Genomic DNA, 15,986 nt, shown 5'->3' with positions numbered 1-15,986 from the left:
GTAAGCCAATCGCCCTGTGGTGTGACTCCAGCTACCTTGCCACCTAACAGGAAGCAGATGGGTGTAATTGGCACATCAAGGATCGTTAAGCCTCCAAAAAGGCGGCCTTACAAATCCCTTGCCCCCAAAAGCTGTTACTGTTACGTGGAGTTGTCTGTCTTGCAAACTTGACATGGGGAGAACAATGAGTCGAGGCCACTGTCCTACGCAGCACACAAGACGGATGCCAAGATTTGGACCCTGAAACGTTGCACCCATCCCCCCTGCACTGCCAGTCTGTGCCATGTTCCTGGGAGTGTACGTTTGTTTTGGTGTTAAATGTGTTTTCCGTTCCTCCTCATGTCATCAGTTGTCAATAGTCCCAGAGGTTTTTTTGTTGCCAGCACGTATCTGCACCATAGATGCCAGGAGAGGTTTTGGCAGCTGGGTAGAGGGGGTTTCTGGCACCCAGGAATATGCAGGAGGTGTTTTTGAATTTTGGCACCAAGGAGGCGGTGAAAGTGCCCCTGCTAGTGACTTCAGATCTTGGAGGCAGGGGACTGAATTCCTCCTTTCCCTGTTGCCCTTGACAGCAACTAGCTCCCCGAGTGCTGTCCTTATATCCAGCCGTGGCAAATAAGCACGTTAGCTTGATGCCTACTAACGTGATCGTTGATGAAACAGTCAGTGTTGACATTTTAACATACTATTGTTAGGCACCAGGCTTAACCTGTTACAATGAATGGGGAGCAGTTCACACCCCTCCATGCTATTGTGTCAGACTGTCTGCAGAGACAGGCAGACAACACTGCATCAGTTTCCACTCTATACCTGTTCCATAGTGTGGTAACTAGCCTGCTCTCTGGTTCCAGTGATGCTTCATCACAGCCCAATGCGGTGTCTTTCCCAGATAGGCACAAGTGATCAGTTCACTTTCTTTCTCTAAGTGAGAGAGAACTTTCCACGGCACACGGGACCAAATGGTCACATTGCCAGTGCCCTGTGGGTTTTGCTGGGACGGATTTACTCATTTCATTTTTCTTGCAGATGCTGGGATGATTGAAAGAGAAGAGAGTATCCACACCCGAAAAGAGGCATTGGTCCAGGAGCCAATGGTAAGAGACGTCACCATGCTGTCATCACTTGAAGCTGATTGGACACCAAACTCTTCCATTCAAGCAGAACCTTTCCATTCTCGCCCCTGCCCCCAAGAGGTGTTGTTTTAATGAAGAATAGTAGGGGTTTTCCTAGCATCCATTCGAGTGCTAATGGGGAGGTATGGTCAGCACAGAGTGAGAGCTGGGAGTTCTAATCCCAATCCCTGCCATGCGTTCTCATCAGACAAGTCACTTCTATGCCTCCGTTTCTCCTAGCTTAAAAACAGGCAAAATTACCTCTCTCTGATGGGTGTTAGGTGAAGCAGAGCTGGTCAAACAGAGCATGTATGCACATGAGGGGAGGGGGGATAATTTATTTGCTGTTTGATGACATCTTGTATTTAATCAGTTGCAGAATCTCTCACCTTGGGGGCCACAAACCTGTTACTTCAGGGGGCCCTCAGCACCCAGCCTTTCCATATGGCTAAATAGGCTCCAGTTCGATCTCTGCTGTGTGGATGGGGGGAGGGATCCCAAGGAGCAGGTGCTGGTTGTAGAAAAGGACCTAGGACCACTGCCCTCATGGAAGGAGGTTGTTTCAACCATCTGTAAAGATGGTCAGATTGCAGGGGAAAAAATATACTGGCACATCATTTTATCTGACAAGCTCCGGGAACGCGATGCACTGACTGGTGTTTATGACGACGGTAGGGCTAGCTCGGCTAATTTGCTGGTGGTTTGTAAAGTGCTCTGAAGGTGAGACATGCTATGGAAGTGCCAAGCGATATTACTTCGGTAATCGATGTCCATCGGGAGAGCTTCAGCTCCATTTATCTGCCTTCTCTTGGCTTTGAGAGGCTAAAGGAGAGAGACCATGCTCCCCAAAGTGGAGAAAGAGGAGTAGTAACTTCAGAGCAAAGTGATCTTTCCCTACACATTTCTAAAGCCCTGGCTGGGATGATTTAGTTGGGGATTGGTCCTGCTTTGAGCAGGGGGTTGGACTAGATGACCTCCTGAGGTCCCTTCCAACCCTGATATTCTATGATTCTATAGCGTTCCTCCCTGGCCTCCATGACATCGGCAGGGCCTTGAACCTCCAGCTTGTCTGACTTTCTTTTGCCCACCATGGTGCCTGCAGGTCCGTGGGGACATCACACCTTTATCCATGACCTTGACGCATGCACAGGCTTTCACCTTTCTCTGCCCTCCCTAGAGGGGAGGACATCGATGTTTTCATTGAGGATGCCAGCTGGTAATTCCCCCTAGATAGGAGTCAACACTGATCCAGCTCCACTAGAGGAAACAGACTCTTCACAGGTGACCTACAGAGGAGAATACCAAAACAAAACGATGGTAGATATTAAGCACAGGAGATGATGGTGCCACCTCTCCCTCCTGATCCATTCTTTTATTTAAGTGACAGGGTATGTTTCTATCTGATCTGCTACAAGGCAGAAGTCTTGAATCTCCCACAGCCTGGAGCTGTGTGTCTGCCCCTCTCTGCTGGAGCTCAGGGTTCAATGTACCTCCTGAGAACATCTGTGCCAAGGACACCATCTTGGTTTATGGTTCCCGGAGCTTTAGATCTGAAAGCATCGCGCACATAACAAGGTGTAGAGCGTTGTCAAAATGCAGATTTGTTTTGGCTAAAGGCAGCTTTTTCTTCTGAGGTCAGTTTGATAAACAGAGAGTACAGCTTCTTCCTTTCCGGGGGGACTGATTTAGGGTCATCACACCTATTGCCAATGAGTTATTTCATTGCCTATGAGGGAAACCAAGTTTCTGATGTGAAGTGGTTTCCTTCCTTCAGTTGCTAAAGATTCCAGGCAATGACTTCCTAATAACTTCATTAAGACTCAACTTCTGCTGAGTGTTTCTTCATTTACCGACGTAGCTGGACCGATGGAGAGACCTAAAGAATAGACACACACAATGCCATGGGATTTCAGCAGGGGTGGAAAGTGAGGTGAAGGGGGCAGATTACTGGTAAGCAAAGAAGATTGCCTATTCTTGCTAGGCCCCATCACCTCCTTTAGCCGTAACTTCTCACAGTCTCATCTGAGGAGACTCTGATCTGGGGAAACCCCTGAGATCCAGCCTGAGGAGGACTGCTGCAGTGAGTTGGGAAGCCCTTCCTGGAAGCTGGCATTCCCAGCTGTAGCTTCTCCCACTCATTGGCCTGGGCTTAAGCAGTGGAAAAAGCCAGCTCATATTGGCCACCGTGTGTCCTGGGTGTGAGGGTGCTGGGTGCTCACAAGAGGCTTCTCTCACCCAGATGCCTGATGATGCCGCAGACCCTGCTCAGGACCCCAATAACCAAGGGGAAGATGAGTTTGAGGAGGCCGAGCTGGAGAGGCCGGACTTTGAGGAGAAGGTGGTGCAGTCAGACAAATACAAGGAACCCAGCATGCTAGGGAAAGAGGAGACAAAGAAGCCACTGAAGGTAATGTAATGTAATGTGATGGGGAAGCCATTTCTGCAGGGAGGGGTGTCGGGGGGGGGGGAGGATGATGAAGAGGGTCCTTGGCCCTACAAGTGGGAGGAGGGAGGGAGAGGATGCATGTCCCCCAAGAGAATTTTCACTCCCAAGCTCCTGTGCTGTATTGTGATGGGCTGGCAGTGAGAGAACCCTTCCCCCATCATCTCCTGCTCCTGGGCAGCTTGTAGCTATGGAGTCCCAGCTGGGTCATGACCAGTTTTTCTTTTGGCTTCCAGGAGTCACTGGCAAGCTGCCCTCCTTTCTCCCTCTTCCGCCTGCCCTGAGGCTGGCATGGCAGCACCTGTTCTCTGCCCAGCTATTGCGCAACATGTCCCACTTGCTCTTCGGCCTCTTCCGGTGCCACTTTGGGAGCGGGGCTTCCCAAGACCTTAATTCTTCAGGGGGTGAAGGGAAGGGGGCAGAAATGTGGTTGTAAGGTGGACTTTATTATTCCAACTATGGCCACTTGCCACCATTGGCAATAGGTGTAACCACAGGAGGGCTGAAAACTGGGAATCCTGGCATATCCCATGCAATCTCTGTAGCATTAGAGCCTTAAGGGCCCCGTGGCCCTCAATACACCCCCCCCTTCTGAGCTGATGCCGGGTCTAGAGAAGGTAACTCAGAAACTTCTCTCCTCTCAGTCTCGCAACACAGGAGCCAGGAGACGTTCAATTAAATTAAAAGGTGAAACATTCAAAACCGATCAAAGGAAATCTTTTTTCACAGACCCTGTGGCAATGAGCTTCACCGTTTAATCCCAGGGAGTTAAGGCCACGAAATTAACTAGACTCACAAAGGGAAACTGATAGCCAGAATATCCTACTTTGTCACACTTAAGGACAATCAACATTTTGGACAATCTTTCACTTTGGGGCTTAAGCCAACTTTAAACTATTAGAATCCAGGATGACATCGAATGTGGGGGGGCCAATTATCCCCTCTCTGCCTACTTCAGGATTCTCGTGACTTCCTCGGAAGCACCTGGTTGTAGCCATTGTCAGAGACAGGACACTAGACTAGATGTACCTTGCTTGGTCTAGTCTGGCAATTCCCGTGTTTCTGTGATGTGGCCGCAGCCATGGTGGATTGGTGGCAATTACGCTGTGCGAGGGAGAATCTTGTCTCCTCCAAGAAGATGATCGCTTGCATCTTGTGAAGCGCTTCTTGTGTCTGGAGCGAGACTCTGGAGCAGGGAAATATTAGCTTGTTTTGACAGGCTGCCGAGAGTTCTCTGTGTCACTTGTTTTTAAAAGGAGCATTTTTCTGTCAGGCTCTAAACCGATGATTGGTAGCAAGTCTAAAAACACTCCAAACCAATGGAATAGACATTGAAGCAAAGAGCCCACCACTGCAGGATTGCACCTGCTGAATAAAACCCTCCAGCCCCTTAGTAGGAAAAGAATTTGTACCTTAACTATTTGTCTTTGCATAGGGCTAGGCTGAGCTGTTCACGCTGTTTGGACAGAGTGCCGGTACCTTAGGAGGAAAGACCTGAGGGCTCTGGCAGAGAGAACTTGTGCAAACTTAGCACTCCTTTGGGAGGAAAATTTAAACTCCTTAATCAGCTTGGTCAGTTTCTTATTAATGAACTACTGGATGGAATCAGAACTGCACAACTGTGTGTCATAAGTCCTATACTGCTCATAGGAAGCAGTGATTCTCCCGTAGTCCAAGTGGGAGAGGCCTGTGCTTTTGAGGACGTTCTATCCCTGCTGTCGCTGTTATGTTCTGAATGGCTGTCCTCACGAGTTTGTTACGGTCTATATTGCAGCATCAAGATACTGCAGCAGCCAGAGCTGCATAAGCACAAGGTATAAATAGGGCATTGGCAATCAGATGGCTGACAAGAAAGGAAAAAGTGAACAGCCCTAGAGAAGACAGAACTAACCAGAGGACAGAACGCTCCCCCTGTCTGTTGTTTTCCCCCCTTTCCTTTCTTGTTTCCTTCCCTTTCTCTCTCTCACTGGATCTCCCTGCTCAGCCTGCGCCTTCCCACCATGTGAACGCTATAAACCTTAGCACAATGCCTGGCTTCTGTTCTCCTTTTCTGAGCGGGGCGGTCAGCTGGTTTTCATGTTGGAGCACTGCTCCCTTAGGCTCTGATTAGCTCCCTGGTGAGCCCAATGGGGAGGGTATTCGGGTAAGGGTAGCTGGTTTGGGTCCTATTTGTGGGGTCTGGAGGGTGGCATGAATCAGTGCAGCTCTGGGCAGGAGCGGATGGCCTCCTCGCAGCTCAGCCCATCAGGTAAATGAGGAGGTGCTGAATCGTTGCCCTGAGTGAAGGCCTGTAAATCAGAAGCTGCATCAGCATGTCTGAGTCCTTCTCTCCGGGAGGTGTAAATTATCGAAAGCTTTAATATTTCACGCTCGCCAGCAAGAGGCTCCAAGAAAATCCCCCTCAGATCCGGCTCTGTTTGTCTCTAACTCTGCGGCTGGGCAGGCTGCTGTGGGTGGAGTCAGGCTCAGGCGGGGCATAATACCTTGCCCGATACCACTCCTGGTGCTCTCCTGAGCCAGGGCCACTGGTGCCAACCTCTGACTCAGTGGAGGAGCTGGGCATAGAACCTGGGTGTCTTGGCTCCCAGCCTGTTGGACCATGCTGCCTCCTAGAATGATGAACAGCTGAACAGAGTCAGCCAGGATTCGAACCCGTGACTCCAGGGAATATGAATATTCCCATGTGAGCAGAGAGCCCTCAGCCATTGCTATTGAGAGGAGAATGATCCAGTGACTTTCCCCCTCCACGGACCCTTTCTCTCAATGCCCATGCCCTGTTTTAACAGGCTCGGCCATGGTGCCCTGCAGCAGCCCGGGCTCCTTCCCTGCAAGCCTGCAAACAGGCAGTAGCCATGGGCCAGATCCTCAGCTGGTGCGAATCACCGGAGCTTACTTACAGTCAGAGAAGCTGCATTGATTGACCCCAGCTGAGGCTGTGGCCCTACATGTGGGTGGAGAGAGTGCTCGATCATTACCCCCCTTGCGCTCCTGTCTTCTGTTCAAGACCTTCTCGGTGCGAGCTGCACAGCCCAGTGGCCTCCCCCGGCCGCAGGGGCACTCTGCAGCCCTCCGTGCACTAGGAAGGCTGAATTGCTATTCGTTTTCTCAGGCTGCCTCCCAAACAGCTGCCATCTCTCATTTTAATGGGCAGCAAGTAGAACTCATGGTCTTGGCTGCCGGCTTCTGGCTGGAAGGTCTGAGCTCGGCTGTGCTTTGCTAATGTGACTTGGGCAACTGCAGTGGGGTGGAGGAGTGGGGGACTGGTGCCTCCTCGAGCCCAGAACATCACTCCCCTGGCGCTTGGATGCTAGCTCAGCCGTACGATCGCTGCCCAGCTCTGCCAGCTAACTTGTTCTTTCTCTCTCTCTAACAGATGTTTCCCCACTGACTGTAGGGCCTGTTCAACCCAGGGTGACCACTTGCACACCCAGGGCTCTGGCACAGCACTGATCCCTACCGTAAGAGCGCTCCCATGCTCAGGCAGACGCGAAGGCGTGTGGCTGCTGGGCAATGACTTGGCTGCTTCCATCCGCTCCCCTGGCTGCCTGAGGGATAAAAGGGGCAGAAGCGTTGATTGGGGATAAGCACCCAACAGAGATGGGGTCACGTCTGATGTTCTAGGGTCTTGATTCAGCATCCTCCAGACCTGGGGCTCTAATACATGAAAATCTGGGTCTCCAAAGCTGCATTGCCACTCTGTCAGGATTGGGGTTGTGGGGTGTGTGCTTCTGAGAGCTTTAAACCAGGCTGACCTACCAATGTCTGCCCTCCTGTGTTTCCAGGATGCCGCTGGGCCAGACAAAGCCAGGGGAGAGCCAATGGACGACTACCAAGAGGATCAGGAGCAAGAAATTGTATGACACTGAGGTTCCTCTTCATTTCCTGTTCTGTCATGCGGCTGCGGGTGTGTTTGAGACCAGGAGCTGAGCCTGGTGCAGCGGTTGGGCAGACCTGTGTGTTGGGACAGCTGTTAGGGGAAATCTCACAACGCCCTAGGAATAGGAGTCAGGCTGCCTGTCCCTGTAAGCTCTTTGGGACAGGGACTGTGCCATTCTGCAGTGTAATGGTCAGAGCACTGGACTGAGATTCAGGAAAGCTGGGTTCTATTCCTGGCCCTGCTGGGTGACCTTGGGAAAGTCACCTCCCTGCTCTGTGCCTCAGTTTCCCCAGGTATAAAATGAGCACAATGATACTGACCTTTGAGATCTGCTGAAGGAAGGCACTATGGAGGAGCTAGGTGACATTATTATCCGATGCGGTTGTGCAGCACCTAACAGAATGGGCCCCGATCCCAATGGGGGCCCTCGGGTAGTAGCGTGATGCGCACACACAGGGCCTTCTTTCCAAAGTAGCTCAGCACCCCCCAAGTTGTCCTTCTCTTCAGTTAGACTCGCTGGTGCTCAGCGCCTGTGCAAATCAGGCCCTGGATGATAAATAGGATGAACAAGGCTTTTAATCTGGTTAATCCTCATCCCCTCCCCCCACATTAGTCATGACATACGTGAGCCGTTCCAAAGCACGGAGGCTGTACAGGTGCCCCCATGCTGTTCGGGCTCTTCTCTTCTGTCCCCCACCCTGAGTTAGCGTGGCTTTCCCACCCTGATCAAACCAAGGCCCGATCCTGCTAAGAGCTCTGCACTCTGGCTCAGCTTTTGGTTTAAATTGTCTAATTTTGGGAGCAGAGTTGAAAACCCCCCTCCGCCTTGGTGCGTCTCTGTGTTTTGCTGTGGCGTCTGTTTATTCCAGTTTATTAATAATGGACGAGAGATAAGTGCCTCCAACAGAAACTGTCCCCTCTGGGCTTCTGCCTGCTTTCAAAGCAGAGCGATTACCTATCTTCAGCTACTTCTTGTTAACTCTGCCGCAGCCAGAGCCAGGAATCCCAAGGCTCCTTCTGGGGATGCTGACACGGAGGGGAAAGCTGCTACATTGCTGATATAAACACATGATCAGTGGTTAAAAATGGCTTGTTGCTATGCAAGCTGAGATAGGTGGGTGATTGGATTTCACGCCTCGGGCCATGAAGGCCCTGATTCAGCAAAACACGCAAGCATGTACCCAAGTCAATGGGGCATAAGCACACAGTTAACTTGTCTGAACAAAACAAAGCTGCAGATTTCTGAGATAACCATCCTGCAACCGGGGGTAGCCTCTCTTCCTTACTTGCCTGCGTTTTCAAAAGTGAGCTGTGGTCTCAGGTGTCCAACTTGAGACAGCTGTAAAAGGGGGGCCTGATTTTCCGCCTGTGCTGGGCACCCGCCTTGTGACAATCAGGACCCTTTAAGGTGTCTGAAGCTAGGCAGTCTCAGTCTCAATTCATTTCTGGACAATTTAGGCCAAGGGTTTTCAGGGCTTAACGTGGTCTGAAAAATGTCCTGGTAGTGGTGATGGCTGTTGTCATCTGGGAGAAGCAGGTTTGGTCAGACAATGCTTAAAATTCACCCTACAGGAACCCAGCTCAATTTAAATTTTTTTTTTTGTTTTTTTTTTGCCAGGTCTGTGACCCTTTGCTGCCCCTCTTCTCCCCCTCCCCCATTTAAACCCTGGCTGGTACTGTCACTGGGCTACAACATCTCAGAGCCAGGAATAGAACAATGAGAGATTATTGTTATGCCAGAGACTTTTTAAAATAACAATTTTTGGTGGTTCTTCCTGTGGTAATACACATAATAAATAATAATATATAATATTTGTCTTCTGGTTATGGACCTTTTATGGGGTCACATTTTCAAAATTTTCTCCACAGCCAGGAGGGCTAGAAACTTTTTTTTAAGTAATTAAAGCTGAGGTTCACACCTAATCACGGGACTCCAGGAGCTGGGGCATTGTCAGAAATTGTCAACGCTACAGGCGAGTTTTATTTTTGGTGGTTTATTTGCCCTGCCCTTAGCTTAGGCAGTGGCCGCAGCCATGTCTGTTTCATTTCTGCTTGTAGCCATGTTGAGTCACTTTCGCTGCCTGGCATTATGCACTAGAATAACCTGATTGTCGCAGCCATGCTGGCAGAGCTTTCAATTGAACCATTTCCATTTAACTTCAAAAGAGAAAAGATTGCGGGAACCACTTTCCATTTAAACGGGGAGTTTTGTGTGTATGTGTATGGGGAGCTGTTTTATCAAGATCTAAGTTTCCTTCCCCAAAATGAATTCAGTATCTAAATAACAGCACCCCGGCAAGCTAATTTTGCCTTGGACAGAGCCTCCCTGAGGTCTTTGATTGCGAAGAGACAGGGAGATGCCCTTTATTGCTGCCTGTGGAGTCCTTTTGAATTTTTACTGCCATCTGATTGTAACATTTAAATGTAATTTCTACTTCAAAACCAGGACAAGAGGGATCTCTAATTCGGAGGTGCAAATGCAAGGCTGTGGGGGAGGATGACTTGCATGGGGGTTAATGAGCAATTTCTAGACAATGCCCAGCTCTCCTCACCTGCTCCATTCTGTGCCTGAGGAACCGCCATCTGTGGAAGCTGGATGTGTCCTCGCAGGGGGGGATTCTGAGGTTTCCTGGCTCACAGTTTGGGAAATGAATGACCTGCAATGGCAGAAAGGGGCCAGATTTTCAGAGGCCCCCCTGAGCCTCAGTGGGAGCTGTGGGTGCTGAGCCCTTCTGCAGATCAGGGGCGGCTGATCCCAGTCACATGGAAATTGCTGAAATAACTCCCTTGACCTCGGTGGATAGTGGAGCAGCCCCCACAATCTGCCAGTCTGGGCTGAGTTTGAGGGTGGAACGTGGAGGAGCGCTGACCTCAGCTCTGCAGTGCGACCTCTGTCATGGAGTAAATAACCATGAAAAGAGGAGAGCAGCTGGAAAACGTGAACCCTAAACACACCAAAGGCAAAGGCCTCACCCTTATGTATTTTTAATCTCATGGTTTTGAAGCCAGTCTCATGATTTTGGGGCCCCACCTGATGGTTTTTGATCATTTAGGGTTGGCAATGCTGTTCCCCTTAGTGCCAGCTAAACCAATGCAGTGTCCCCTTCCCTTCCTGCCTCTGGCTAGGGGAGGCTTCAGTTAGATCTCTTTCCCCATCCCCCCTCCCCCCTTCCATCTCCTGCCTCTCTCTTACCACTGCCCTTTGGCTGATGGGATCGACTTGCTCCCACTGTTTTTACTTAAGAGCTCGCCCCAGGCTGGCCTGAAGCACAAGCTGAATAAACAGCTCCTTGGGGCTTGCACTCGACAGCCAGATCCCCACCACAAACCCTATAAAAGCTTGGGACTGCTTGTGCGTAACACCATGCATACTGTGAGGTCAGCCCTTAGCCGTAGGTCTGGCCCTGCGACTGGGTCAGAGGGGAGCCCTCAGCCCACCATCTCCACTGAGCCCATTGAATGTTCTCTCACAGCACGTAAGAACAGTAAATAGTTAATAATGTCGAGCTCTTTTCATCCATAAATCTCAAAGCACTTTACAAATGAGGTAGCATTATTCCCGTTTTACAGATGGGGAAACTGAGGCACGAAGAGGCACGGTGTCACCCAACAGGCCAGTGGCCGAGCCAGGAATAGAACTCAGATCTGCTGATTCCCAGTCCAGTGCTCTGAACACTAGGCCCCTATTGCCATATGCAGGGAGGTGGGCTTCCTTGGCCCAGGAGGGGCATTATTTCCTAATATCAAATGACAGTGTTACGTGAGAGAAGGCTGTCTCCTCTGGGGGCGTTAAGTCATTTCCCTCTGTATCCGAGATCACCGTGTGGGGCGTTTGTTTGTTGATTGATGGGTGGTAAATCTGTGGGCTCAGCCTGAAGTTGCAAGGGAGGAAGGCAGCAGTCCTGTACAATGTAGGACACGAGCTTTGCTATTCCTCCCTGTGGGAAGGGTGGTTGCCGGCAAAGAAAGTGACATGATGGGATGCAGAGTGTTCCTGACCTCTTTTGCTCCTCTCCCCGCCCTTCGTAATTGACTGCACTGCTTTAGAAAGCTTTTCCTGGAGGCCTGGGTGGTGTGACATAGCCTGCCTCTCTCTTGGGGTCATTTGGGTTCCTCCAGGGACTCCCCTCCCTCCTCTAAAAACCTGGCTATTCATTCACCATTGTCAGGGACTGACTCCCTTTGTAGCGAGATCTAGCCGTCACAATCTCTGCATTCTGTACTGGAGTTTTCCTGTAGTATCAGGGCAGCTCTGCAATGGCGCGCCAGCTCAGTGTTTGGTGGGGATGGAGCCCTGGCATTCACTCTAGAGCCGCGCTTCCCAAACCGCATGGAGCTGGTGGTTGTTGGAGACCTCATGATGCTGGCTCCTTTTCTTTGATTCCAGCCACTGAATTGCATTACAGTGTGCTAAAGTTCGGCCGAGTGTTGTTTTCCCATGTAAGTGCTGTAGTTGTCACAGGGATGTTATGCGATGGCAGATGGGAGACGGTGGGGTGGGGGCAGGAAATGGGAGGGGAAAAGTCCCCAAGACCATCTCTGTTTAGATGTTGGCCCCAAACAGAGGTTTGCAAACCCCTAAGCTAAGGTGTTTCTAGGCAGTCAGTCCCAATAGCCTCTAGGCAGCGGATCTGGAGTGGAACCTTTCCAAAGCCTGGGGGTAGGGTTCCGAGCCTGAGCTGCGCTTTGTACCCGATTCGAGTGGCCCCGTGCCGTCCGGCCTGCGCGGACAGGGATCTGAGATTTGAGAGGGGCCTGGAAGCACTTTTTGACTCTTCTGCTATTTTAACGGCTAGATGTGCTTGTTGGAAAGTGGGTCAGAGAGCAAAGCTCTAGGCCTGGCTGATTCAGTGAAGCTGGCGACAGCAAAGCCAGCAGCAGCCTGTCTCCTAGAAACCGAGGAGGAGAGAGAGAGGCCAGGCTGCTGGCGAGCGTGGTTGGTAATAAAAATCTACCTTGGAGCCCCCTCCCCCTCCTGTGCCCCAAAGTGTCCTTGCTGGTCAGAAGCCTCCCAGGGGGAGAAAGCCCACCTTGCTTGTACCCTGTGGGTGGTGGGGTGGGGGGCTGTCCATGGGGCAGGAAGCAAGGCGCCTCAGGCTTCAGCAAAAGAATTTTAACTGCTACATCAGCGCCAGATTTGGCATCTTATTCAGACGGACCCAAGCTGTGCCTGGCTCTCCCTAGCCTGCTTCCTGGTCAGTACCAGTCCGGGCCCACACGTGTGATGAGCAGTCGCACGGCTGCATGTAAGCACCCTGCAGGGGAGAGTGATGCTCTCACAGGCCAACAGCTCTCATACAGCTGGCGCTCAGGGCCCTAGGCTGCCTGGAGAGGCTCCCCCTGTGGAGCTGGGGCCAGCTCGAAGGTTGCTGAGCTCCAGAGCAGTATGAGGCCCTGCAATGTTTTGTTTGTGCTAAATCTTGAGCGCCGATCTCTGAGTAGGACAGCACAAGCCAGGTGCCGCTTAGTTAGAGCTACCCCCATTTGCTTGCCAGCTGTAGGTGGTTGGGTATCCATGCCTGAAGATGCCAACTCAGTGCATCAGAACCCAGGGAAGGACAAGGTGTTAACTGGCCAATTAACTGTAAATCACAGCCATTTAACACCCTGGGAGTCTAGCCCCGCCCACCCTTTCCCTGAATCCCAAGGGTATGTTCTTGTATGCACTGCCTGTAGGAACTGAGTATTTTTCAAGTAGTCCTTGAAAAATCGGACTGTGGTCAGTTTGCACCTGTGGGGTTCACACAGTTAAATACAGGGGGATGTTCATTAGCTGTGAATGACAGCCAAATGGCCCGTTAGCACCCCTGGCATTCCCCAGAGTCCAAAGTATTGGATCCTGTGGACATGCCCTGGGGCCAGGGCCCCAGTGAGCGAGGCACTGTGCAGACACACAGTAAGGGCTTGCCTCCACTTAAAACACTTCCACATGGACCCTACCTACGCTGGTGGGAGGGGTTCTCCCATGGGAGTAGGAAATCCACCTCCCCGCAACTTACACAGGGACTTAGGTTGGCTTAACAATGCCACTCGGGGGGTGGAATTTTCACAACCCTGACCAATGTAGTTAAACCAACCTAGTTTTCTAGTGTAACCTAGGCCTAAGAGATGGTCCTTGCCCCAGAAAGCTGACATCTAAACCGATGAGACAAGACACAGGGTGAGAGGGAGGAAAGTTAACAGGTGGGGTAGAGACTTTCAGTGACTTGCCCAAGGTCACCAGGGAAGGCTGTGGCAGGATTAAGAATCAAACCCAGACCTGGATCCCAGCCCACATTAACTGGTGGCGAAACCATGAATGTTGGCCAGCCCTTGGCTGACTGGGTTGGGCTCTTGCTTTCTGTTCAGTGTTGATTTCTCCATCTCTCCTTTCTCCCTGCACATAGGAGGATCACGGAGGGGAGGTGGATGATAACGGTGACCTGGAGCTGGTGCAGGAGCATAAGGACCGTGGGGGCATCCCAGGAGCTGAGATCAAGAAGGACGATTACTACTGAGGGTGCCAGCGGCTCAGAGCGCCTGGGAGGAGAATGGCGTGTTATGGGAGCAGGAGGGAGGAGTTGCAGGAATCTCCTCGAGCGACATGGGTCCAGTATGAACTTCCAAAGGCGGGGCTGGAGGAATGTGTGGCCAGCCCACAAGCAGGCCACTTCCAAATGCACATCTTGTGTGTGTGTGTGTGTGTGTGCCCGGTGCAATCCCAGCCGCGCTGCCCGCTGGCGGAGAAAGCAGAAGGGCTCTCTGACCCCCAGCATGGCCACATCTTGTTGCTTCTCTCGGGGGCGCTTATTGATTTTTTTCCCCCTCCTTTTATTATTCCTCTCTCCCGTTTCAGATGAAGGGTTTTTTTTTTAATTTTTTACTGCTTGGGGCACGGGAGAGGCAGATGTTTGCAGAACTACGAGACACCAGTGGTTGCACTGGCCCAGGCTGCTGCCCTGGACTCATTTGACTGATCTCTAATACAAAGGAATCTCTTTCTAAATCCTTTGGTTAATGGTGCTTCTTTAAAATGGTGTCTGTTTGCTAACTTGGATCATGCCTCCTGCTGCAAACCCCACCTGGAAATGGTGTTGCTAGGAAAAAATGAACATCTTGGTCGTTTAAACACTTGGGGTCCATCAGCAACTGACCAGCCGGAGCCCAGAGCAGGGGCAGTGGGAGTGGAAACTAAAACAGACCTTTGGGCGCAAGGGGCAAATATCTCAACTTGGTAAATTTTTGGGTCGCTTCTGGTGGCTCGATGGGAGCCTGACTCTCATGGGGACTGTGGGCGGGTGGTTAGGAGTGGGGGAGGGATATACCAAAATAGACTCCCAGGGTGGATTCATTACTGTCTCTCCTGACCAGAATGATCAGCTGTGTTGAACGTATCCTTGATAAATCTCTGACAAAGGGTAGATAGAGGCAGCAACCATTTTTCTACTTCGCAGCTGCCAATGTTACCAGGAGCTGGGTTCTTCCTACGGATCCGTGGCTAACACCGTAAAACCGGCTCTGCCACTGGTCCTGATTAAATGCTGGTGGGAGGCGGCAGCTGTGGCGAAGGGAAGGAGCAGTGGTGAGTCTTACTGAGCGGAGAGAGTCGTCTGGGGTCGGGGTGGGCTCTGACTGGGACGTACTTTTGCAGCAAACCCCGCTCTGTCATTCTTGGCTAGTTTGAACGCTCTTGTGCATGGTTTGGAAGGGACCATGGAGGGGAGGGGGAAAAAGAGCCAGACGTTTCACTGTGGCAAACAATGCTCACCTCCCTGGCGATTGTACAATCATCTGTCCCCCTCTCCTGTACCCTCCCCTCTGAACTATTCCATTAACAGTGCTACTGGCCCTCAGCAATATTACAGGAAGGTGCGTTTCAAAACATGCTAGGGAGCAGATGTACATAAGAACAGCCACACTGGGTCAGACCAATAGTCAATCTAGCCCACAGTGTCCTGTCTTCTTACTGTGGCCAGTGCCAGGTGCTTCGGAGGCAATGAACAGAACAGGGAATCATCAAGTGATCCATCCCCTGTTGCCCATTCCCAGCTTCTGGCAAACAGAGGCTACGGACACTTCAGAGCATGGGTTTGCATCCCTGCCCATCCTGACTAAAAGTAATTGATAGAATTCAATAAGTTCATGGAGGATAGATCCTTTCTGAACCCTGTTATAGTCTTGGCCATCACACGAAGTCCACGCAGGAGTGTGTTCTCAGGGAGATAAGGACCAATCACTCCCCAGGTGCCTGCCTTTGAATTTGTTACAAGGCACTTGCTTGCTGTGAGCCCCTGCCGTTGATCTTGGATTTATTATTAGAGCAAACTGTACTAATCCCTGGCCACTTGGGACCAGCACAGTTCCGTCAGTGCTATTCAGAACTTCCCGGAGACGGTGGGGATGCAGCTTAGCTGCTCCAGTTCCAAACGCACAAGCGCACACACATCCCACTGCTGCGTGCCTGCTACAGAACCCCCTCTGTGCCAACCCACAGAGGACGTGAGTGGTTGCAGCCACCAGCTAAGACACCCTGACTCTGGTTCATGCTTTTAGCTCTGGAGATGCTCAGTTCAGT

General features: G+C 51.2%; 1 protein-coding gene across 2 annotated transcripts in view; it reads left to right on the top strand.

Moving 5' to 3' along the window:
• Positions 1 to 14,350, top strand: part of LOC142000755 (uncharacterized) — a 71,710-nt gene extending 57,360 nt beyond the window's left edge. The window contains exons 10-13 of one of the 2 annotated variants that reach the window (XM_074975281.1): positions 1,027 to 1,094; positions 3,352 to 3,519; positions 7,338 to 7,409; positions 13,819 to 14,350. In XM_074975281.1, the coding sequence (XP_074831382.1) occupies positions 1,027 to 1,094; positions 3,352 to 3,519; positions 7,338 to 7,409; positions 13,819 to 13,929 (419 nt within the window). In that variant the 3' untranslated portion in view covers positions 13,930 to 14,350. The remainder of the gene's footprint in view (positions 1 to 1,026; positions 1,095 to 3,351; positions 3,520 to 7,337; positions 7,410 to 13,818) is intronic. The other variant, XM_074975280.1, reaches the window with a different exon arrangement.
• The last annotated feature ends 1,636 nt before the right edge of the window (positions 14,351 to 15,986 follow it).

The sequence above is a fragment of the Natator depressus genome, chromosome 18, assembly GCF_965152275.1.
Source record: "Natator depressus isolate rNatDep1 chromosome 18, rNatDep2.hap1, whole genome shotgun sequence".
NCBI classification, from domain to species: domain Eukaryota; kingdom Metazoa; phylum Chordata; order Testudines; family Cheloniidae; genus Natator; species Natator depressus.
Note: the sequence above shows the minus strand (reverse complement) of the source record. Positions and strands in the feature narration are given on the sequence as shown.